Raw genomic sequence first — 26,699 nt, 5'->3', positions numbered from 1 at the left:
AACAAGTGCAGCGTTGCTTCAGAAGAGGAAGTGCGGCGGAGCAGACAGTGCCTGTTAGGTAATGTATTGTTTTTTTCAGGGTTTTTTTTAAATGTAGCTAGGGTTTATTTTTAAAGTAGGGCTTATATTTCAAGTCCCCCTGAAAATCCCGGCAAAAGAATGCTACAAAGTTGCAAAATCGCAATATCGCCAGAGAAAACGCAGCGATATCGCACAGAATACAGCTGCGATATCGCTACGATTTTCTTGCGGTGATCTCACTGTCGCTCATGTGAAAGAGACCTTAAACTCATCCATGCATACTTACACCAAAACAGACACAGTTTAAACATTCACACCCACACATGTAAGGGGCAGAACGTCAGCGATCACCCATCTGACGGAGAAGGGACAAGGCGTCAGACATCACCCATCTGACAGCGTAAAAGACATCCAATGCCTGGAACCACACAGGGCAGTGGTAAAGGAGCAGCGGTCTGCAGAACATGTGAACAGGGGAATCGGGTGTCCAGACTGTCTTCTGGGAGAGCAGCACCAAACACCAGAGTTCTGAGAGGGAAGTATGAGGAATAGATAATGACCAGCGCTCTCTAGCAAGACAGGCTAGTATTTATATGATTGGTGATTGGCTGGCTGGAGAAATCCACACCATCAGCCAGCCAAATCAACCACATGTGTTTTGGTGAGGAAGCTGAGACACAAATCATGTGGAATAGGCAGTTGTGGTTCTTTTTATTCTATTTTAATTCTTGTACATCTACACAGCCACTAGAACAATAGTGGACAGACATAACAGGTTTCATCTTTTTGTGTCCGTTTCATACACAACTAATATATAAACACATTTCTACAAGTAATGTTATATTATAATATTTGTTTCAGACTGGAATACACTAAATATACTTTAAAGATTTTATACAATCATAATAAAATACATTCAATATTTAATGGCAGGATTTATAAGAGGTATGATATAGTTTTCGTTTAGCTTGTGAAGTTACATGGTTTTGGCTCAACTGGTTTTTCGAACTATTTTAGACAAATTGGCAAAATGTGATATAAATATAAAGATTTACTATAGAAAAATAGATTTAATTACAATGCAAATACGATAGATTACAGTATATTACTACTGAAATAAAAGGTGTCATTTAGTACATATGTATAATGTGACAACATTCAGCTTTAAACTTAGTTCAATATTTCATCGGCTTTGCTACTAAAATCATACCCATGTTGTATCACAAGCATTACCAGAATGCTTCCATTAAAAACTCTTTATTTTGATATGTACTTACAGGGGTTCCTCCATTTTCAATAAGTTATATCTATTTTATCGCACACAGTGGCGGAGATTTACTAATACTTTTGTAGAAGTGCAGCAGCCTTTAAGGGCGTATTCACAAGAACGTATTTGCGCTCCCATTTACACACAAAAAATGTGCGCACGCAATACTCAGTGAATAGTACCCATTTAATGGGATAGTTTATCAGCGTATATTTTGTGCGCACAATTCCATCGTGCAAAAACTACATAGTATGTCCCGTTTTCCTGCACGTTTGCACAGGGAAATAGACCATATGAAACTAATCAGGCTCATTAGCCATTTCAATGTACGGAACCGTGGGCGGAGATTGTTTTTATGTGCGTGAATGCACATGATTTGCGATTGACAAAAACACAGTTAAAAAACCTCAGTTACGCGCACAAATAGGCAACTTTTGATGCACAAACTGTGGCGCAAATGTGCATGAAAATACGAATCCGCTTGTGTGAATCCGGCCTAAGGGTAGCATATACCATATTTGTCAGCATGGTAATTGCTCTTTAAAGGAACATGGTGGGTTGAAAAAAGTCTCAGTACAGGTGGCTTCACATGGGCATATGTGCAATGTATTTGTATTATGAACCAGGCCTCTTTGTAGGCATATCCCCGTATTTTACTCTTCTTTTAGCGCTTGCAGAGTATGAATTTTTGTGCATAGGAAACAACCACGCCCCAATTTAAATGGCTATTTAGCCTTATAAGTTCCAGATGTGTTCTTTTCCCCATGGCATTGCATTTGCCCCTTCCCCCCCTAAATCTCCTTTCCGCAAAAAAAAAGGAAACATGAACAAAACCATTGAAATCAATAGGCTCTATTCTCCCCCAAAAGGACTGAAACATTGCACTGGGAGAATAAACATTATTGCACTCCTATCTATCCATCCATCTAGGTGTTTGGCACTTCCTATTATTTCCCTTGCAAAAATACTTATACTTTCTGACACTGTTCAAGCAGTACCTAGTTGTCAATTTATGCAAATATTTTCTGGTGGAATAACAAAAGAACAGCACAATTGCAAAAAAAAAATGTTCTAAGAAAAGCTGCTTCAGAATGGCTTTATATAGGGATTCCTAGTATTTACTAAGACAGACATGTCAGGAGAGACAACCAGCATCTATTCTAATCTAAATAAAATCTTATAGTTATATATGATTTACTGTATATAATGTATCATATAGGAATAGATGTAGTGCTGCTGTGCATGGAAATCAGAAATCTGTGGTAAATCCACATCGAAATGCACATGTAATATTTCCACTGTTGATTTCACCACACCTGGATATGACACTTAGGCCTCTCTCACATAGCTGTAAGCGCTTTTACGTGCGCCCGCCGGTGCCTAACGTTTGTGCACCCGTTCAGATAGGACGGGTCCCGCCGCATATACGCCAAGGCTGTAATGCCGTTGCCTCCCCTTCCCTCCCCCTTTCCGCTCACCTCCTCTCTTCTTCCCTCCAGCTGTTTGCAATGGAAAAGCACCCGCCCCCTCCCATTGCAAACAGCCAGAGTTTAGCAGCCACGCTGCTAAACTCCCTCCCACCTCCATTCTCTGTTAGTGGCTCCTATAGGAGCACATGCAGAAGCCGACATATTCCGGATGGAAAGATAATTCCAGGACTATCTTTTCGGCCCAGTGTGAAAGCGCCCAACGCTATATTGGCCCGGCCGGGCGCTTTTACACTACAGGAATACGGCCATGTGATCTGATGCATTGGAATCCAATGCATCAGATCGTAGCATGTATCGCCCGACCATCAAAACGGCGGCCGATATACGCTCATGTGAAAGAGCCCTTATGCTTTGCGTAAATGGCCCCCTCACAGGCAGAATGTTAAGTTTCTATACTTGTCAGGTAATAAAGTGAGGGTGGTTGCACATGGCTTTTTTCTACAGAGAAACTTCCACACTTCTCCATGGGCTGTGTCTACCATTGCAGCTCCTCCATTCACCAATTCACCAATTTTGGGGTGTCTTCCCATAGGGCAGAATATTCTGCAGGATGCTGCAGAATATTCCGCTGTCGAAATCCACACCTAAATCTGCAGGTCTATATGCAGATTTTGATTTAGGATTGCCAGCAGAAATCTGCCACTATCAATTCCACATCAACAATCTGTACTTTAGACATACGGATCTTGGTGTGTGTATTTTTCTGCACAGTGGAATATTCCACCCCACATGAAAGCAATGGGAGCAATGGGATGAAACTGAAAGGGAGGAGACACAAATAAATATTAGAAAAAGCTTTCTGACAGTGAGGGTGATCAATGGGTGGAACAGGTCACCACGGAAGGTGATGAGTTCTCCTTTAATGGAAGTGTTCAAACAAAGGCTGGACAGATATCTGTCTGGGATGATTTAGTAAATCCTGCACTGAGCAGGGGGTTGGACCAGATGACCCTGGAGGTCCCTTCCAACTCTACCATTCTATGATTCTATGAAAGCGCTTTATACAGTTTTCTCTTTGTGTCAAGTGAAAGAGAAATGTGTTTATCAAGTTCACCTCTAAATTTACAGTGTAATACAACTCACATTTAATTGTAGCCAGAGACAATTTTCCATACTAAGAACACACAAAATTTATACAAAGTGCGTACAAATGGCCCCACATTCATTAAGCGGTAAATTGCACCAAATTTATTAGAAGGCACACTCCTCAATAAATTTGGCATATTTTGGTCTGTTCTAAAGTCAGAAAATGAAACATATGACTGATAGGAACAAGTATAGATTTGTACTAATTAGAGATGAGCGAGCATGCTCGTCCGAGCTTGATGCTCGTTCGAGCATTAGCCTGCTCGATGTACTCATTACTCGAGCCGAGCACCACGTGGTGCTCGAAAAAATTTCACCCTCTCCTCCCCACATGTTTTCAATGGAGCCGTGGCTACTGCCGGCGGCTCCATTGAAAACAATGTTCTGCCGACACCCCTGAATTGTTTTTCATGGAAGGGCTTTAAACATAAGCACTTCCCTGAAAAACAATCATTTTAGTGTAAAAAATAAATTATTAAACTTACCTCACCACTGCTACCGTGTCCCCCGCAGGGATGAAGGAATGCATGGCACAGATTTGTTCTTCATCCCCGCGGGGACAGGGCAGTGGCGGACAGGTAAGTTTTTAAAAAAAATTTTTTACACTAAAATTATTGTTTTTCAGGGAAGGGCTTATGTTTACAGCCCTTCCCTGAAAACCAATGACTGGAATTAAAGAATTCCTCTGCTGCATCTGTCACAGATGTGGCAGGTGCAGCAGCAGGGAATTCTCTTTACTAGCGAGGATGAAGGAAACATCTGCCGCATGCGGCAGATGTGTTCTTCATCTCTGCGGGGAAAACAGCAGCGGCGGAGAGGTAAGTATATATATATATATTTTTTTTTACACTCAAATTATTGTCTTTCAGGGAAGGGCTTATATGTAAAGCCCTTCCCTGAAAAACAATTCAGGGGTGCCGGCAGACCATTGTTTTCAATGGAGCCGCCGGCAGCAGCCGTGGCTCCATTAAAAACAATGCAGAGCATGGGTCACCTTGAAAAATGCTTGAGTCTCCCATTGACTTCAATGGGGTTCATTACTCGAAATGAGCTCTCGAGCATTACAAAAAGCTTGGCTCGAGTAACGAGCACCCGAGCATTTTGGTGCTCACTCATCTCCAGTGCTAATGTGTGATATTTTCTGGCTTTAGAATTAATACGTGCTTCAGAAGGTTATTGACCAATCCCCACTGTTTTCTCAACCTTTTTTTCAAAAATGGTGGTTACTGAGAAAGTCACAAAATTTGTTACTTTTTTTTACTCCAAAACAACTTGTGCAAAGCAATTGATAAATTCCTCCCATTAACTTTACAGTACATGAAATAATACTTAATACATCATATACATTGTGTTTGTCCATACTCATCATTGTTCACAAACTTGTGTATCTGAAGTGCATTATTTAGTAGGCAATAAGCCATGCTGCCTGATATCGGCAAATATTATTTTCCAGTCTCAGGTTTGTATGGGTACGAATTTAATGGATCTTGAAGATTTTGGAGACTCTTTCCAGGTGCCCACACTATTGGTTGGACTTCTTGACTGGGTCCTTGTAAAGGACGTGTGCCTTCTGGTGCTGCTGTCAGAATCTTCTTTGTTTATATTTTGCTTGAATTTACTGCAGCATAAAACACTAATGATCAGATCGTGAAGTAGGTGTCCACTGAAGAACATATAGATCCAGGGGTTGCAGCAACTGTTCAGGCTGGCTAACAGGGCAGACACAGTGACGGCCATGTTCTCATTCTCTAGAAATGATCAAAAACATTAGTAATTGCAATACTATAGCCTTTTTAGGTCAAACATTTATGCAGTCTGATCGTCTTAATCATTATTTGGCTCTATACATTTAAGATAAACCTCAAAATTCTGGGCTAGTAAACATTGAATTAAGGCCAGCTTCACATCTGCGTTGGAACCTCCGGTCAAATACTGTAAGAAAAAGCACTGCATGCAGCATTTTTTCTTCCGTCCAAAAGCCGGGCAACTGAGCGGAAACCAGATGAACCCATTATAACCAATGGGGTCCGCTGTTCAGCTCCGTCCTGAGACTGGGCTATTCAGCAGCGTGGAGTCCCCTTTTCTCCTCCCCAAACGAAGCAGGAAAGTAAAACCCTGAGCGCAGATGTGAAACCACCGTTATACTATGCTCCTTTCATGGTAATATTCTCACGTAGCAAATCTGAATTTATTATTAAACACTTTCATACTTTATTATGCTACATTGTATATGTATTATAACTCTCAGTAAAGATAATATTTACCTACAGTATTATACTTTGGTCAGCCATAACATTAAGCGACCTGCTAATATTATGCAGGTTGCCCTCAGGTTAAAATAGCTGTGAACAATTGAGACATGGATTCTACAATCTCTGAAGGTGCCCTGTGGTACGTGGCAGCACAACCTTTAAAGGGAATCTGTCATCTGGTTCATGATGCCCAAACTACAGGTAGCATGTACCCGGGACAGGTATGCAAATAAGGAAGATGGAACAATACCTCTGCAGTGCCACATGTTGGATAGCATCATTCCTGCAAATCAATGTCCGACTCTTTACACAGGTCTTTATATCAGTGATTTGAAATTGAAAACCCAGCCAGAATCCATACACAGACAGCTGTTTCAGGCTTTTTGCCCCTCATCAGTGTGCAGTAGGTTTCTGGCTTGGCTAGTGACTGGCCTATAATGTGAGTTGGGAAGGCTATCATTTCTCCTTAAGGAGAGCACTAGAGATGAGCGAACGTGTTCGGCTCCGCCCCTTTTCGCCCGGACACCGAACTTCGCGAGGAATTCCGTGTTCGGGCGAAAAAAGTTCGGGGGTCGCCGTGGCAGCGCGGGGGGTTGCGGCGGGGAGTGGGGGGGAGAGGGAGAGAGAGAGGGCTCCCCCCTGTTCCCCGCTGCTGCCGCCCGCGCCGCCGCGCCTCTCCCCGCCCCCCGGCGCCCCCCGAATACTTACGCGCGAACACGGAAGTCCTCGGAAAAGCCGGTGTTCGGGTGCGTAAGTGTTCGTTAAGAACACGTTCGCTCATCTCTAGAGAGCACCTAAAAGATGTGTGAGGAGACACCTAGGAGGTAAGTGAGGAGACATATAAAGCCATCTTTGTTCCTCTGGGTAATATATGCAAATAAGGAAGATGGAACCCAGAAAGAAGTGCAGAGTTGTCTTAAAAAGATTAACATTCATAAATTGTGGGATCGTGATGACATACATCCCTGGGTTTTAAGTATGTGATACACGGACCCTTGTTTCTTATACTTAAGGTCTCTATAGTGATGTGGTTCCACTGGATTTGCGCATAGCCAATGTGGTACCGGTATTCAAAAAGGGGTCAAAAAGAGAGCCTGGAAACTACAGGCCAGTAAGTCTTACTTTTTTTGTGGTTAAAGTGTTTGAAGGGTTTCTAAGAGATGCTATCCTGGAGGACCTCAAGGAAAATGACTGTATAACTCTGTACCAGCATGGGTTTATGAGAGATCGCTCCTGTCAAACCAACCCGATCAGCTCCTTTGAGAAGGTAAGTTCTAGACTGGAACAGGGGGAGTCACTGGATCTTGTGCATCTGGACTTTTTCAAAGCGTTTCATACTGTCCTGCATTAAAGATTGGTATATAAAATGCACATGAGCAGCGGAAATACATGTCACCATTGCACACTAAATGGGAAACTACTGGGAAACACTGACATGGAAAGGGACTTGGGGATTTTTAGTTAACTGTAAGCTTGTGTCAGGCAGCTGCTGCCAAAGCAAGTAGGATCATTTCATATCAGCTTCAGGAACAGTTCACCCTTGACAGGTACCATTGTAATACGATAACCAATGTTATTCATTTCATCTGCAAATGGTTTTAATGCTATGGCTGATCAGCGTATAAAATCAAAGAAAACACATTGTACTGCAGCTCAACTACATCTGTAAATTCTAAACTTTCTCAATAGAATGACAAATCAGCAAGTGAATACTACGTTTAACTCTTATTTTTGTATACCATAGAAATGAAAACCTTTACAGATAGTCCCGTACTTGCGAACAGGTTCCGTTCCAGGAGCCTTTTCGCAAGTACATTTGTTCGTATGTCCGAACAAATGGTTGTATGGAGGGGATCGCGGGTGGATCCCGCTTTATACAACGTCAGATGCAGGCTGCTCTTACAGCGGACACCTGACGGCAGCAGCAGTTCCGTTGAGCCGCGCCGCTCGTCGGAACTGTAAACACTTTAAATGCCGCTGTCATATTTAAAGGGTTAACAGTTCCGACGAGCGGTGCGGCTCGTCAGAAATGCTGCCGCCGGGTGTCCGCTGTAAGAAACAGCGTGCACACGACGTTCAGGGGGCCCGTACAGTGTCCCGCGATCTTATCGCGGGACAATGTGCAGTTACTAGGCAGCTGGGGGCCTTCTGAAAGGCCCCAGGGCTGCCTATGCAGAGTGCCTATCAAGCGCACGGCTTGATAGGCGCTCTGCATAGACAGCCCTAGGGCCTTTCAGAAGGCCCTGGCTGCCTAGCAACCGCACAGCGTCCCGCGATCTGACCTGACAGGCTTGATAGAAGCCTGTGGGGTCCCTGCACAGTATGATGTAATGCCATAGCATTACATCATACTGTGCAGGGCAGATTGTTCGCATCTTGTGAAGTTTGTAACTCGAAAGTTCGCAAGTAGGGGACTATCTGTACTTGTGTTGCAATCTTTGGCCTAAGGTCCTTGCTAAAGCAAGGTGTGTCTGTTGGACAAAAGTACTTTAGCCCTTTGCATTGTCTAGTTGGTTCACCATTGTCTATAAGGCTAACTTCATACAAGTGAGCACGATATAGGGCCAAAAATTCCGACTCCATATCGCACTTAGCCTTGTGAAATTCCTGTGGATGCGAGACGTTTTCATACCAAAACGGCCTCGCATCACTTCGAGGCTGCAGGGATTCTTTGGGGCAGAGGATCGTGGAGTTTCTTGTGCTCATATTTGTGCGTCTTGCAATGCACAAATCTCGCGTGATTTTGACGTCCGTGTAAAGCTGGCCTTATGCTGCCAGTTGCCTTAAATACCATCATGCTGCAAGGGATATTTATCCCCATTTAAGGACATTGAATGGCCTTCCATTAGCCCTTAATATACTCTACAGGTTCTTTTTTATATGCACACAAAAGCCCAGAGGTCATGGAAAAGATTTGAATATAATAAGCTCATTAAGACCTTTGATGAAGATTATAATCACTACAGTTTAACAGGCAATCAGAGTACTCATTAGATGAGATTATAATAACATAATTTGACTGCATATCTAATAATATGGATTAAAATGAATAAACCAAAGGAGAACTCTGCATATTTGTACATTATTTGATAAACATCCTAACTCTAGTATGATTGGCATAGGGAAGAGACATCCATCATTCTAAGGAACCTTTCACACGGAACTGAATGGTCCACATGGCGCAGCACAGATGTGGATGTTGTTGCATTTTTAACTGCACAATGTGTTTTGCGAAACATCTTGCAAAATGTTTTGCATTTTGTTTCCGCAGACTTTAATTGTGATATTACATCTCCTATGCATTAGAAATCCGCAAGAAGAATTCCCCAAGATATCCTTTACTCCGCAGCAGAATGCTTTTCCACTGCAAACTTTAGTCTTATAGTTTTATGGCGGATTCACAGGGGTGTATTGGCGTGCGCCATACGCAGAGAATAGAACCTGATGATTTCAATGGGTACATTCTCATCTCCCTTTTTTGGATATGTGCGAAAAACCAATGCAGCATGCTCTAATTTTGTGTATATTTGCGCACCAAAGCTCCCCATAGACATTTATAGGGGAGGGTGCCCGTTAAGTAAAGACAAGAGGATTTTAACAGGTGTGGAATTAAAGCCCCATAGGAATAATATTGTGACGCATGAATGTTCGCGCGGGCCTACTCCGACCCGTATGAAAGGTCCCTAAGAAGTCAGACATGTAGAGTTCATCCAGCTAGTTAAAGAAGTACAATGGATGAACCCTAATCCTGCCAACAACAATACTACATGCTTACAAAATGTTGTATTGTTTGGACTGTCCAATATAGACTTTGTAGCTTGTAAACACTACAGATGGATTCTGTCACAAGAAGGAAAAGTTCATTAAATGGGCAAGTAAACTCACAGATCACTGCTACGAAGTATCCTCTGTATGACAACCTCCAGATGTTTTCAAGCATAAGTAACTATTAGCTCCTCCTGACTAAAACTGGGTGCTTAGGAAACTGCAGTTGCACAACATTCAGAGATAGTTTCAGATGAGTGTATTAAGGGCACATTTTTGTGCCCATAAGATGGACAAGTGTTCTTGTCCAATCAGACCAGGACACTCGTCTACTCGTCACAAAAATGCACAATTAATATGCTCATCTGAAACTGGCCCTAGGGGTTGCCAGATCCATATCCATCATTATTAGACATACACATGGCTAAGGCTTCCTTAATTTTTTTTACAGCGTTTCTCCTAGCTTTCCTGTGTGAAATCCATCTGATTGCGATATGGACAGAACTTTAATTGGAAAATGAGTCATTGACTTCAATGGGTTAATTTACATGAGTGATCTTTCACTGGCATTGATAGTGTGAGAACAAAAAATTGCAGCCTGTCCTATTTTTAGGTGGTTCTGTAGCAGAATCGCCAATTGTTTTCTATAGGAGGCAAAGAAAAAATAGCATTGAACTCGAAAGTAAGTGTGATTTTCACACGCCTGCGATGTGATCTTGTACTTGTACTACTGGAAAGCATGCAATTTTCAAGTACAGTGATGTGATGCGTTTTTGTCACAAAATGTATTGCACTTGCCAAAATAAATTCCAGGTGTACAAGATCAGAATTTTTTAATATCACAATTACCTATTTAGATATGGCCTTAGGGCTCCTTCACACGGGGGTATGTATTTTTGCGCATGCCCCAGTGCAACCTATTTCCGCTATGAACGAGACTCTTTGGCATGTGCATCGTCATATTTTACTGTAACTTTTGCGCCCGTAGAGCGTGGTTTTTTTTGCACACGGGATACAACCATGCCCTGATTTACATGGCATTTAGCTACAATGCTACATTTTTTTTCTTGCATGCGAAATGTGTGTGCAAAAAATGAAAATGTGAGCAAATCCATTGAAATCAGTGCATTCTCTGCGTATTGCGCATGCAAATTTTGCACACGCAAAAACATGCAGAAATCTGCCCTCATGAAAGAGCCCTTATGCAGAAGTGCAATTTCTTCATGTGTTTTCCTATAGAGAGGTCTATGATGAAACGCCTGAAAAAATGCCATGTGTAAAATATACTGTGATTTGCCCCAAAACATCACAGACACAAAGACAGCAGCAAATAAAAGGAAAAATGCCACTATAAAAAATGAAATGTTTATAGTGCATTTTATAATATTGACTTACAGCTAACATCTGGATGTAGCTTTGCTACAAAAAAAAAGCAACAAAAAGAGACTTTTTGCAAAAAAGACTGTGAGATCAGGGTCAATTGAACACAAAGAATAGTGAGAGAATTGCACCTACCAGTCCAGTTGGTGTCCTCTGCATATACAGACCACAGCTGAATGGCAAAGAATGGACTGTAACAAATGATATAGGCTGACACAATCACGAAGGTCATTTTTACCGTCCTCATCTTGGCTCTGGAGATGGTCCTCACACTGCTGACAGATGTGGACAGTAACCCGATGTTACCCTTCCTGCCTTCAGTCTCTTCTTTCTTGGTCTTGCACTTTATGTTCTTCCAGATATTGTAGCAGATGAAGCCATAGCAGGTCAGCAGGATGCCCACTGGTATCACAAAGATACTAATAGTAATCCAGGTGATATAAGCTTTGGCTGCATCCTTAGAAAGAAAGTCTGCCCAGCAGTCATACACCCCATCTCCCAGCTCCTTCAGGTAGAAGATCCCATACTGAGGAGTGCTGAGGATGAAACTGAGGATCCAGGCACCGCTGATCATCAGGTAGGACCTCTTTGTAGGTTGTTGGAGCGTCTTCAAGGGGTGGCATATCGCGATATAGCGGTCAGCTGTCATCACCACCAGCATGTAAGCTGAAGCGAACATCCCAAACACTTGTAAGTGTTTAATAAGTCTGCACAAGATGTCAGGACCATAGAAGCGGTAAGTGACCTCCCAGCACAGCTGGGGAAGAACCTGGAAGAAAGCCACCACCAGGTCTGCCAGGCTCAGGTGCCTGATGAATAAGTGCATCCTGGACATCTTCTTCTTGGACTTGTACAGACCCAGCAGGACACTGCAGTTGCCCAGAACTGCAGCCACAAAGATGACCGCTAACACGGCGATCTCCACCTTGGCCAGCTCTTCATCCCTGGACAGCAGGTCGGAGGAGTTGGGGGCTGTTCTGCTGCCATCAGGAAGGATCGTGGAGAATAGAGAGGGGGTCGTGGTGCCCACTGCCCCCCATGTACTGTCATTTCCCAAACTTGCGCCTTTCCTAGAGTCTGCCGCTGCAGAGGGTCTCATGGTAACTCTGCACCGAGCACTATCCAGATAGTCCCGTCCTCCTGTTCATACAAGTCCAGGGGTCTTTATATATACTCACTCCTCCTTCCTCCTTAAGGGGGCTGAGACAAGACACTGGCTGGCGTCACTCCAGCCTGCAGCTCCCCGTGTCAGTGCGTTGTGCAGCGACCTGCAGCGCTGTGAGCGGAGTGTCCTTGCAGCTCCCTATGGGGGAGATAGCATTCTCTCCCTGCGTCTCCTGTCTGTCTGCTCACTTCTCTGTTAGTTCTTATGTGTTTGTTAGTTTATTTTTTAGAAAATATTTTATTTATGTGTTACTAGTTTTTATGTTTTTTTCATAAAAGTGTATAATATATAATTATTAATCATTGTATAAATAGTTGAATATTCAGGCAGTATTTGCACAGGTGAGCGCGATATCGGTCTGAGAAAATCGGACTGATATTGCACTTGTGATGGCTTATTCAGACGGCCATATTTCCGCAGGCTTTTCCGCACGTTAAAAAGTTGCACATAAAACGCGACCATGCAATGAATTGGATGTTAATTGTTTTTCCGCACAAAATATTTGCGCAAGAAAAAATAGTACCTGCTGTATCTTTCTCGGCCATCTTTTTTATACGGGGCATGAAAAGATAGGTCTTGATGTTACGCAGAAAGCTCCCATAGACTTTTATGGCAGCAGAAAGAAAGGGAGGGGGGAGGAGTTACCTTGTGTACAATGCTGGGAAAGGAAGAGAGCTCGCCCTAATTAGGCATTTTAATGCTATTCCGAGGGTTTATTTCGATCATTGCTTGCCTTCGTTTCAACGCATTTATTTGCCCGGTGTGAATGACATTAAAAATGTTAATCACGATCGGAAGTCGAGCTTGTTAAAAATTCGTTCATGCAAATAAATGTTGCGTACGGGCGAATGTATATACGCATACGCTCGTGTGAAGAAGGACTAAGGCTGCATTTACACAGGTCAATGCAAGTTGCACCCAAGACTTTCAAGCGCAGATTGCTTTGCACAGCACACATCCGTGTGCTGTGTGAGCAGCGGGACATGGCACATTTATGTCCCATTCTCATGCGATAATTACATGAAAATGGGGCATGCAGCGATTTTCGTTTCAATCTTAGGGCTTAAATAGATGTATGTGTGTGAAACTCACACCCTTAAAACGTGATGAGCTGAACTCATTGATTTCAATGAGCTCGTTCTCATGAGTGTATTTCTCGTGCACAATTTCTGGGTATAGCCATTTAAGTCCATGGAAAGAGAGTTTCACACACCGGTGTGAACTGGCATTGCAAGTGCCAAAATGACAGTAATATGTGTTGACTCATGCATAACAGCCTGATTATTGCCATCTCCAAACCTTGCTCATGCGCAAATATGCTCTGTTGTGGAGAGTGTATTTGCGCATTCGTTTGTCTATCAAACCTCTTAGCCCATGGTTTAGGGCTTAAACAGATGGGCGTGTTTTTGTCCCATAATACAGGAAAATCATGGCCGCATAACGGAATGAAACGAAACCATTGATTTCAATTGTTTCGTTTTTACTATTGGGATTCTCATGCGTTAACCCTTTCCAATCCACTGTCTGACGTCTAAAGACATCATGATTTAAGGCTGTACAGCTCCGATGTTGGACAACGTCCATCAGGGTTCTCTTACTGTATGTTGCCAGCCTCTCTGCTGTTGGAGCCTATCCAACGTGTCACCTCATGCAGTACTGGCTTTAGCCAGCATATAGCGCCGTTGTATAATGGCAGAAAAAGAGTAAGCCCCCTAGGAAAATCAGGATACAAATTGGATTGGAAAGGGTTAATACTAGGCGCAAGAAAAGATAGGACTTGCCCTATCTTTTTCGTATGTAGTTCTTGTACATGTGAGAAAGATAGGGCAGGAGCTATATTCCGCAATAGCGCGGGGTTTGAATAGTCAAAAAAAATCTCCGGTTCATGTGCTACTACGCTCCGAGGGCGTACTGGCGCATGAACCCATATGTTTTTACCCTCAGTGTGTAAAATCACTCATGTAAAGGAACCTTTTAAGATGAATGGGTTCATTTTGTGTACTAGTTCTGTCCGTGTCAGACACAGACGGAACTCGCATGAGATCATCAGCAGTGTAAATGTAGCCTTAGGGTAAAAACACATGGGGCATGCACTAATGCGCTCACCACTACAGAATGTATTAGCAAATCAACCAGGTTTTTTTTCTTTGGACGACTCAAACTCCGCACTAGTGCGCACAAAATTTTAAAAAATACCACAACACAGCATATTTGCACATGAATGAGGTTTGGAGAGGGTTATAATCAGCGTTTTGCGTGTGTATTTGCGCATATTACTGTAATTTTCAGTTCACATTCGAACATGACATACCCATTCTGTGGAATAGAATGGCTATTAAAACCTAATAATGGCCAGCTGTCTTCTTTTTCTGTATTTTACGCTGTATTTCATATTTCGCTTTGCGTACTTGCGCACTTGCCATAAGCTCATATGGCAGTTTTGCTGCGCAAGACTTAGAAAGATATAGCAGGATCTATTTTTTTGCACACGCAATATGGATCTGTATTATGGATATGTTCCAAAAGATATTACAATGGCGCTATACAAATAAAGATTATTATTACACCCCCATGTCATCAAATCTCAATCTTTATTTGCCTCCATATTTTTTTAAACATTTCAATTTTTATTGAGAAAAACAACAAGGAAAAAGAGATATTGCATTCAGTATCACAAGAAATGTGGAATAGTGCTTGGAATTTCTTGAGAGAGTTAGATGACTAGTAGAGATGAGCGAACACCAAAATGTTCGGGTGTTCGTTATTCGGAACGAACTTCCCGTGATGCTCGAGGGTTCGTTTCGAACAACGAACCCCATTGAAGTCAATGGGCGACCAGAACATTTTTGTATTTCGCCGATGCTCGCTAAGGTTTTCATGTGTGAAAATCTGTGCAATTCAGGAAAGTGATGGGAATGACACAGTGACGGATAGGGCAGGCGAGGGGCTACATGGTGGGCTGCATCTCAAGTTCACAGGTCCCACTATTAAGCCACAATAGCGGCAAGAGTGCCCCCCCCCCCCCCCACTGTCAGCATAAAGATCGTCCTCCTCTGGCACAGCTGTAACAGCTGTAGCAGAGAAGAACGATGTTTGCCCATTGAATTCAATGGAGGGGCAATACAGCATGTTCCACTGAATGCAATGGGCTGCCGGCGATCGCAGGATGAATGGTCGGAAAGGGGTTAAATATATAACCCCTTACCTGCAATTCATCCAGAAATGTGTTACACTAAAAATATATACCGGCGTATAAGGCGACCGGGCGTATAAGACGACCCCCCAACTGTCACCTTATACGCCGGCAATACAGTGGAGCAAAGAATAAAAAGCATTACTTACGTTTTTAGATGATCTGCGGCGCTCCTGCAGGCTGTCACTCCCTCCTAATCCACGGCAGACAAGCTTTCTCTATGAAAGACTTTAAATCCCTGCCTCCAGGAAGACACGTGCCTTCAGCCAATCACAGCCAATGACAATGATGTCATTGAATGGCTGTGATAGGCTGTGTTTCTGGAGGCGGGGATTTCAAGCCTTGAAATCCCCGCCTCCAGAAACACAGCCAATCACAGCCATTCAATGACATCATTGTCATTGGCTGTGATTGGCTGAAGGCACGTGTGCTTCTGGAGGCAGGGATTTAAAGTCTTTCGTGGAGAAAGCAATACTCTGCCGTGGACCAGGAGGGAGTGACAGCCTGCAGGAGCACCGCAGATCATCTAAAAACGTAAGTAATGATTTTTATTCTTTGCTCCACTGTATTACCGGCGTATAAGGTGACAGTTGGGGGGTCGTCTTATACGCCCTGTCGCCTTATACGCCGGTATATATTTTTAGTGTAACACATTTCTGGATGAATTGCAGGAAAGGGGTTATATATTTAACCCCTTTCCGACCATTCATCCTGCGATCGCCGGCAGCCCATTGCATTCAGTGGAACATGCTGTATTGCCGCTCCATTGAATTCAATGGGCAAACATCGTTCTTCTCTGCTACAGCTGTTACAGCTGTGCCAGAGAAGAAGGATTTGTCTTCTATATGTTCTCAATGGGGTCAGCGCTGCTGCCGCTGGCCCCATTGAGCGCATATAGAATGCATCCATAGCGAGCAGCGGGAGGGGCAGATTTCAATACTCGGGTGACACCTTATCTCCCCAGCCACTCACAGCAGGGGGGTGGTATAGGGCTTAAACGTTGCAGGGGGAAGTTGTAATGCCTTCCCTGTCTTTATATTGGCCAAAAAAAAGCGCTAACGTCTCAGGGAAGAAAGTTTAATTTACCAGAACACCGCATGGTGTTCGTTACGAATAACGAACATCCCGAACACCCTAATATTCGCACGAATATCAAGCTTGGACGAACGCGTTCGCTCATCTCTAATGACTAGTGTTTCTATGTAGTTGAGTGCTGTAATTGGGAGAAGTTTAATTTGTGCTGGGTTCGTGATTCTGTTCCTTTTAAGGGTGACTATCCACTGCAGTTTTTTTGACTGCGAAATTCGCAGCGTTTTTTTTCTGCAGGGGTCTATGGGACTTGTAATGTTAAAATCGCGATCGTGCAAAATCGCGATTTCGCGATGAATTGCGATTTTGCACGATCGCGTTTTTAACATTACACCCATAGACCCCTGCAGTGAAAAAAAACTGTAGTGGGTAGTCACCCTAAGGGCTTATTTAGACGACCGTATATCGGCTCGGTTTTCATGCCGAGCTGATATACGGTGTCCTTGTCTGCAGGGGGGGAGGAGGATGGAAGAGCCAGGAATAGGAACTGAGCTCCCACCCCCTCTCCGCCCCTTGCCACTATTTGCAATAGGATGGGGCGAGGTGGGGCGGAGCTAAGTCCCGGCGCTTAGCTCCGCCCCTGCCCCTCCTATTGTAAATAGTGGCGCGAGGCGGGGAAGGGGCGGGAGCTCAGTTCCTGCTCCTGGCTCTTCCATCCTCCCCCCCTTGCAGACAAGGACACCGTATATCGGCTCGGCGTGAAAACCGAGCTGATATACGGTTGTCTAAAGAAGCCCTAAGAATGTTGTATTGTTAGGGTGTTAAGTTTTGTCCATGTGTACAATATCTTTAGTGGTTTGTCAGCCAGAATAGAGGGGATTAGAGAAGCAGGGATCATTGGTGGGAGTTTGGGTGGCTCGGGAACTTTGAGACTTTTGTAATGGAGCTGAGGGTTTGCTTTTTAGATTTAATAGAGCTATTTGACCAAATAACATATTGATTGGTTTAACAGAGTTCTTTCAAGGTTTATGGGGGGAGAGCTTATGGTTAGGTCTACCAGAGAAAGCCATCTAGAATTGCGGTTTGCTTTATTGTAAAATTCAATATTCGGTAAGCCAAAGTCTCTTTGTGATTTCTTTTGGGATTAAATAGGAATGAGCTAGGCATGGTTTACAATTATTCCATATAAATTTGCCAAATAGTTGGCATAGCTTAGAAAAAAATGTTTAGGAGTAGCTATTGGTACTCTTTGCAACGTGTATAGGATCGTAGGCAGAACATACGTAGTGAGTAGATTTTTTCAACCCAGCCATGAGAGAAAGGGAATATTTCGTTGTTGAAGTTGAGCTTGTGCTTTTTTTAAGAAGGGGGCCTCGTTAGGTTTTTATATAGGGAAGAAAGTTCGAAAGAGATCTTGGTTTGTAATTATTTAATGCCTGAAGGGGGCCATGCAAATGGGAGGTGTCATTTTAAGGAGGAAATAGACCTACCTGGATCTGATGTATTGAGCGCTTCAGATTGATTATATTTAAATTTAAAATTCGATAGCTTTCAGAAGAGGTCAAAGTATTCCAGTATTAAAGGGAAGTTTTTTTTTTTTCGGGTTTGTCATTAATATATGGAGGTCATCAGCAAATGTTGCTTTAGTATGAGTGGTAACACCCACTTCGAGACCTACAATGTCAGCACATTCCCTCATTTTTGGAAGAATGGTTTCCATCACTAGAACAAACAGGGTGGAGGAGAGGAGAGTGGGTAAACCTGTCTGGTGCTTTTTTTAACTTGGAAGGATTTCAAAAGTGTTCCATTATATATGGATTCTGGCTAAGGTTGTGAATAAAAAGAAAAGTTGGCGGTAATGAACAGAGGGGGAAAACAGAGTTTTGCTAACGTGCTCCCCATATAATTCCAATTTACTCTGTCAAAGGCCTTCTTGGCATCTGTGCCAAGGAGGACTAGCGGAATGTTGTTGGCTTTGGCATAGTGTATTGCATTGATAATACAAATGGTGTAAAATTTGCCTATTTGGGACAAAACCTACTTGGTTTGGGTGTATAAGCTTAGCGAGGAAGGGGGACATACAATGAGCAAGAAGTTTTGCCCATAATTTGCGGTCCAAGTTTATTAAGAAGATATAACGATGCTTTCTGCATATTTCAGGCTCTTTATACTCTTTAGATATTAAAGTGATAAAAGCTTCCAAGGTTTGTTTGAGGAACATTACTCACATTAACAAGGAATTACATAGCTTAGTAAATGATAGAAGGAGTGTTTCAGAAAACTTTTTGTAGTAATAGATGGGTAATCTGTCTAAGCCTGGCCTTTTCCAGTTGAAGATAGATGAGAAAGCTTGGTCACCTCATCAATAGTGAATGGTTGGAGCAACTGAGTTCTTTCTTCATTGGTTAATTTTGGTAATGTTAAGGAGTCTAAAAAAGAGAAGGTAACGGAAGGGGGTTGTGGTGCATTGGTATATTTTCAGTTAACCTGTATAAGGCTTCGTAGTATGTTTGGAACTCAGTGGCTATGTCCTTCATGGAAGTGACTGCGTCCCAGAGGAAGATTTCATTTTGTAAATAAAAGCTTAATCCTTCTGTTTCTTAATTAGTTGGGACATGGCCTTTGAGCCTTTGTCTCTATGTGCGTAGATTTTACATTTGGATGAGAAGAAAGTTTTGGCTGCTTTTATGTTCAATATATTTTTTAGTTTGGTTTTCTAAACTAGAAATTTGAGACGAAAGAGAATCTATTTCCAACTCCCTCAGTCTTTTAAGACTAGTGTCTAGCATAATCAGCTTCCCCTATAATGTAAGCCTTATGTGACTCCCAAAGCATAGGAGAGATTTCTGGTGTATCATTTAGTTAAAAAAATTCTATAAGTTTCTCTGTGAGTGAAGGGAACTATCTGCCGTCTTCTATCAGTATATCGTTTAATCACCCTGACCATTCTCTAACCGGGAAACTTTGAATGGAAATCGTTAGTGACACCTAAGGGTGGTCTGAGATTATTATAGAGCCAATTTCTGCAGCAGTGATACATGCTTCTCTGATCTATAAAGGTAATCAATTCTATGGAAAGACAAATGTGCTAGTAAGAAGTAGGTGTAGTCCCTGACCTCTGGCTTTGAAATTATACTAGAGTCTCTGAGGCAGAGTTCTGTAAGGGTGTATTTTGTGCACGTAATGTTTATGAGGCCACAGCTATCCTGGGTTTCATTTGCTATGGATTCAGGTAGACTCCGGGGTCTAGTTTTGCGCCTTCTTCTGTGCTCTTGATCTTCTATCATTAGTAGCGCCTGATATAAATGCTCTTGCTGGGCCAGTAAGCTAGAGTGGACGGTCTATCTGTGTTGGAGAATCTCATGGTGGCAACTTTTTAGCTCTTCCACCCAGTAGCCAATATGTTTAACATCAGTTTTCATGTTGGCTAATTCTTTTATCACAGAGGAGAGAGACTGAGTCAAGATTTATCTTGATGAAGGACCAGGAAATTAGGCCATGGCCTTATTCGTCAATGTGGTCAGACGTGGTGGAAGCACATTCCATATCAGATTTGTCTAAATCTTGTTCTTGCAGTGCTTCATATGGTGTTTTGTTTCTATGAGCAGCAGGGCAATTGTGCTTCCTGCTTAACTATTTTTCCATTTCTAATTGAATTTTCATGGGTTTTGGTGTACCTGTTAGATCCCTGCTTTTATCTTTTCCTGTTTTAACAATTTTTCACAATTTCTGTAGAATTGAGCTAAAGTCTGTGTGGAGTCTACGTAAAGATTAGTTGTTCATCTTGATCCTAGTGGCCCTTTAAGCATTGCTGAGGCAGAATGCTTAGGAGAAATAATAAAATTGAAGTCTGTTATTAGGGTTCAAGCCCAGCAGATATGGAGTTGAGAATCCTGGTAAAGGAGCTGATAAAGAAGCGGCTTTTACTGCTCCCTACCATTTTGTCAGAGCTTGTGACTGAGTTTGTTGCTGGGTTTGTGACTGGGGTGGGGAGATGGGGATCTTTAGCGAATCTCAAGTGGTCCTCTAGGTTGCACTGTAGGTTTTAGGCTTCAGGACCTAAATTTGCCCAGATGCAGGACCGCCTCTCTGTCGGATGCGTAGAGGAGCTGATGGGACTTAGGCAGGTCGCCTACCTCTGCTGTGGGTGTATGTCCATCTCAGGATCCTGTGATCATGTGAGGGCTCCAGGCGCTCTATATCACAGGGCAGAAGAAGCTGCTACTAGAGATGAGCGAGTATACTCGCTAAGGCACATTACTCGAGCGAGTAGTGCCTTAGCCGAGTATCTCCCCGCTCGTCTCTAAAGATTCGGGGGCCGGCGGGGGGTGGGGAGCGGCGGGGGAGAGCGGGAAGGAACAGAGGGGAGATCTCTACTCCCCTACTCCTCTACTCCGCAACTCACCTGTCACCGGCGCCGGCCTCCGAATCTTTAGAGACGAGCGAGGAGATACTCGGCTAAGGCACTACTCGCTCGAGTAATGTGCCTTAGCGAGTATACTCGCTCATCTCTAGCTGCTACCTATGGGACGTGTTCAGGATCAATCCAGTTTTCGCCGCTGTCTGCACAACAAATCGTGAATGGTGGTGGAAAGTGAGAGAGTCCCCAGGATCTGTTAGGAGCTCCTTGCTTCCAAGGCCAACTGTCTGTGGGGGCTGATGTGGCTCGTGCGAAGCAGTGGTCCTCCGAGCGGATCATGTACTAGGCCCCAGACGGTAGGCCTCAGCTATGTCAGAATCCCGAACATCTACAGGAGGTGTCAGCGAGATCTAAGTGGTATGGGAATAGGTAGGTGAAGATGTCATCTAGTTCTGCTGATTCTGCTGGTGCCCTCTTAGACTGCAAGGCTGGATTAGGCAGGATGGCGGTCATAGTTGGCCATGTCTCCCTGCCTCCATATTTTTATTATTTATATTACGCAAATACTGATCTGTATGTGCCCAATAGAAAATAATACAAATATGGAGGCAAATACGCAAAAAATAGAGAATGCTGCATTTTTTGAAAAAAAGCCATTAAAGATTTGGCCATTTGATTAGCCCTAAACATTTATATTAGCTGTATTAAAGCAGCCTTACTGTTGTGACCACTAACGTTACCAATGTGACTGTTCTTGCAATATTTATAACGATATACATCCATAGTAAATGATTACTTCATCCATCCATATTTGTGGTTATGTTGTATCACATCCCTATTATAGATGAGCGAGTATACTCGCTAAAGGCAATTGCTCGAGCGAGCATTGCCTTTAGCGAGTATCTCCCCTGCTCGAGACTGCCGGTGGTGGGCACGGAGCTGCGGGGGAGAGCGGGGTGTAACGGAGGGGAGATCTCTCTCTCCCTCTCTCCCCCCCCGCTCCCTCCTGCTGACAGCTGCTACTCACCGCTCCCCCGCGCCGCCACCCGAACCTGCAGTCTCGAGCGGGGGAGATACTCGCTAAAGGCAATGCCTTTAGCGAGTATACTCGCTCATCTCTAATCCCTATTTATTCAAGCAGCTCTGCATTACTGTGCATTTTACCCTATCAGCAGCTCTGCATTACTGTGCATGTTACCCTATCAGCAGCTCTGCATTACTGTGCATGTTACCCTATCAGCAGCTCTGCATTACTGTGCATGTTACCCTATCAGCAGCTCTGCATTACTGTGCATGTTACCCTATCAGCAGCTCTGCGTTACTGTGCATGTTACCCTATCAGCAGCTCTGCATTATTGTGCATGTTACCCTATCAGCAGCTCTGCATTACTGTGCATGTTACCCTATCAGCAGCTCTGCATTATTGTGCATGTTACACTATCAGCAGCTCTGTATTACTGTGCATGTTACCCTATCAGCACCTCTGCATTCTAGCAGTGTGCTGCTTCCATTACACAGATGAAAGCAATTTTTATTCGTAAAATGCCCTGGCTGCTTTCTAACCTCTTATTTGTATGGTATGATTATGAATTGTGTGCTCCTTAGGGACCTTTCACACAGGATTGAATTGTCTGCATGACGCAGACCAGATGCGGATTTTGTCAATTAGTGTGAATTGTGTCACGTTGAAAGGAAGACCTGTATAAATCAATCATAAGTGAGGGTGCGTGCTGTATTGTAAATTTGCTGTTGTCTTAAATGTTCTGTGTCTTAAGTGTGTGACTTGAGATTTGTGACTTTGGATTCAGGGACTTTGGAAGAGTCACTTGTATTTATGTGCTGCCTATCTAGTTTACTTTTTGCATATATAATGTTCATCTAATCTGTACGAACCTAATTTAGAATGAGCTCCATGATTGACAATGCCGTCCAGTGTACATCTTGTGCCATGTATGTAGTCCTTGAACAGCTATTCAAGGCTGCATTCTGCTGTACAAAATGTGAGCGTGCTGCACATTTGTAAGCCCAGATCCTGGATCTAAATGAGCAGCTTGCAAGACTGAGATCCACTGAAAACATGGAAAGCAGTTTGCTGGTCACTGAGCCGGCACTCACTGGGTCAGATATGGAGAGTAGATGGTTGTATGAGAGAGCAGGATATGCAGGCAGCGAGCTGACTGACAGTTAGGGCTCCTGTCTACGGGCGAATTTTCACTGCATTCCCCCGGTGATTATCCAGCCACGGGGAACGCAGTGAACGCTTTCCATAGTGTTGCTATGGAAAGCGCAGCCCCCCTGTCCACGAGCGAAGAATCATAGCGATTCTCTGCTCGCAGCCGGCAATTCGCAACATGCTGCGAATTGCTGCGATTTTCCACGGTGAGCCTATCTGTCAGGTAGGCTCACCGCGGAGATCCATCTGCTGGCTCCTGCTCCCGAGCGGCGGCTCCCGCGGCGGTGATCCGCCACGGGATTTCACAACGCCCATGAACAGGCAGCCTTAGAAGGAGGGGTAGAGGGAAGAGTGTCTGGGAAGCTAGTGCTTAACTGGCACACAGCAACAAGTTTGCAAAGCTGGCAGATGAGGGGAATGCCATCACAGGATTGGCACTGCTTTAGCATGACATGGCCTCTGACCACCAGGAGGATGTCTGCTACAGTAAGAAAGGGAATAGTAGTACAGGGCAGGCTAGACAGGCCCTGATTACAAGCTTGGTAGTGGGAGACTCAGTTATTAGGGGGACAGACAGAGCAATCTGCCACAAAGACCAGGATCATCGAGCAGTGACAGATTACTGGGAGTAGCTGGTGAGGACCCAGCAGCCATGGTACACATTGGCACCAGTGATAAAGCTAGAGGTAGGTGGAGGGTGCTTAAAACGTTTTTAGGGAACTAGGATGAAAGCTTAGGGCGAAGTCCTCCAAAATAGTATTTTCTGAAATATTACCTGTACCACATGCCACATCAGAAAGGCAGAGAGAGAGATTAGGGAGGTAAACAAGTGGCTTAAAATTTGGTGTAGGCAGGAGGGGATTGGGTTCCTGGAGAACTGGGCCAACTTTGCTGTTGGCTACAGGTTCTACTATAGTGAGGATGCAGTTGTCCTTGGGAAAAAGATGGCTAGAGGGTTGGAGTAGTGTTTAACCTAGGGACTGGGGGTAGAGCAACCACATAGATAGAGAGAAACATAGTGTAGACAGAGATCTGGGACAAAGTAATGGAAATGGTGGGGGAGTGGTGGGAAGGGTTAGTACAATTAGAACTGGTAGAAAAGTTAGTAGGGCTACATTTAACATAAAAAATAACCAAAAACCTCTAAACTGTATGGTGACTAATGCTAGAATTCTGACTAATAAGGTTGACAAACTGGAAGTAATAATGTCTGAGAAAAACTATGACATGGTGGGAATAACAGATACAGTCTGTTCAGAAGGGATCATAAAAACCGGAACCGGGGAGGGATTTGTCTTCATGTAAAATCCTGTTTAAAGCCTACAATACAAGAAGATATATGTGAGGGAAATGAACATGTGGAGTCTCTATGAGTAGAAATACATGGAGGGAAAAACAACAATAAAATCCTCATAAGGTTTCTCAATAGGCCACCAAATATAATAGAAGCCATTGAAAATCTATTACTAAGGTAAATTGATGAAGCAGCAAATTACAGTGAGGTAATTATTATGGGGAACTTTAATATCCGGGTATAAACCTGGCAGTTTTTTTTCTAGAAACTTCTGTGGCTTAAACTATTTTCCATACATTTGAATGAGGTTGTTTTTGCTGTGTGTTCATCACTTTCTGTGTATGTGTGCATATATCCTTACAAATTCTGTACTCTGCTTGTTTTCACAAAACAAATTAGTCTGATTAAAAGTGCTTTCACACGTGACAGTAAAATCTGCAATGGACACTACAATCCGCATGTCTTACAAGCAGATTTTGCGTGAAATTTGTGTGAATTTCTCCCTTCGTAATTTTGTGGCAAATCTGCATCAGAATTAGCATGATAGCCATGAAGAATTTCGAGCACTGGTGAAACCATCATAACAGGGGCCGATTAGCAGAAAAATTACACAGTGATCCCATGTTGTAGGTGGGCCCCAACTGGCAAAAAATGGAGCAAATACAAGTATACAAGGGTCAGCAAATCATCTGCCACAGCCACAAAGGTGGCAAGAGTGGTGAAGCCTTTGTGGCCACAGTAAACTTACTATGAAGCACAGAACATGTTAGAACTGGACGTATAAATTAAGGTGCCACCTATTTCTAACGTGTTAAGCCTCCATGATGTAAATGAACATTATAGACTGGCTTGTCTTTAACTTCTATCACAGACATGTGATGCGTCCTGCGCCCTCTGTTGACTGACAGCTGAGCTCTCACTATAATGGCAAGGATCAGAAAGGCTCTGATCCCTGACATTTAACTCTCTAGATGCCACAGTCAATAGCGACCATGGTATCTAGGAGTCTTGGAGGGAGGTATAATATATTTATAGAAAAGAATGGTAGAGCTACTCTAAGTATTGTCTTAATTGGAGATCAGGTATTCTATTCAGAGATCTAGTCTTGGTTAGGTGTGGTGGAATCTCCGTAAGATTTACCAGTATGATCCGAATGATTTAAATATTCGGAGAATAGATAGATCAGTTATATTAGGATGAGCTGGGCTAATATCTAGATTATCGTATAGAGCCCCTGTTGTTGTGGGATCCCTATACCCAAATTTTCATTAGTAACCATTCATCTATTGATATTTTTGAAAATTTGTCATATTTAATTATTTGTATTGATATATTGATACTTTGCCAGATTTTAAATATTTATAATAAAGGTTATATTTTAGTTTGTTATTTCCCTTCGGTAATTTCTAGTTTTCCTTTGTGGGAATTTTTTCTGCCAATGGTGACTTATATTAACCCGAGACCTGTTTTATTTTTATACAGCATTTAAAAAAGTCGATATATCGAAATAACGATAGTTTTCCACCGATATTTTACAATAATCAATAGTTTGTTCAGCAATAGTTGACTATCGATATTTTTGTGTCGATGTCCCAACCCTAGGGCAGTGCATGGGATTTCTCTCCTTTCGCTCCACCGCCTCCCTCCATTCACTTAATACAGCGGCAGTTCAGTACTGAACAGCCGCTATTTACACTGAACGATGAGCGATGAGAAATTGCAATGGGACCCACATTTGACAGAGACGGTACTGTTCAGTAATGAAGAATACATCTACATGAATAGGAAGATGAGCAAACAAAACCTTCATTACTGGTCTAACACAAACACACACTGGACAGATCCCTTCAAGATGGTTGGTGGAAAGAAAGTCATGGTGTGGGGCGGTTTATGGAGTACAAAGATAGTGGGCCTATTCATCAACTACGGTTGACAAGTATCTGCAAATGTTCCCATCACTGTGCAATGCAAATGACACATTCCCAGTGTTATTCCAGCAGGATGGTGCATCCCCACACTATGGAAGTGACATCAGTTTCTGGGGAAGTAGTTTGGAGGTCGTGGCCTGGTGGAATGGCCCCCACACTCGCCGTATCTCACCCCTTGGACTTCTACCTGTGAGGTAATATCAACTCCAGGGGTTACACAGTGAAATTTGCATGGCGCATATGTAACAGTGGATCCTATATGCCTATTCAAGTATTTCTAATGATGTTTTGCTCTC

The 26,699-nt window shown here is 43.2% G+C and overlaps 1 protein-coding gene across 1 annotated transcript; it reads right to left on the bottom strand.

Moving 5' to 3' along the window:
- Positions 1–708: 708 nt before the first annotated feature.
- AVPR1A (arginine vasopressin receptor 1A) lies at positions 709–12,388 on the bottom strand. The gene is made up of 2 exons (XM_066591478.1): positions 11,397–12,388; positions 709–5,612 (listed from the first exon to the last, which is right to left on the bottom strand). Exons 1-2 carry the CDS (start codon positions 12,358–12,360, stop codon positions 5,320–5,322), a joined length of 1,257 nt encoding a protein of 418 aa, XP_066447575.1. The 5' UTR covers positions 12,361–12,388; the 3' UTR covers positions 709–5,319.
- Between the last annotated feature and the right edge of the window lie 14,311 nt (positions 12,389–26,699).

The sequence above is a fragment of the Eleutherodactylus coqui genome, chromosome 2 (assembly GCF_035609145.1).
Source record: "Eleutherodactylus coqui strain aEleCoq1 chromosome 2, aEleCoq1.hap1, whole genome shotgun sequence".
NCBI lineage: Eukaryota > Metazoa > Chordata > Amphibia > Anura > Eleutherodactylidae > Eleutherodactylus > Eleutherodactylus coqui.
This window is presented reverse-complemented; position numbering and strand designations above follow the sequence as displayed.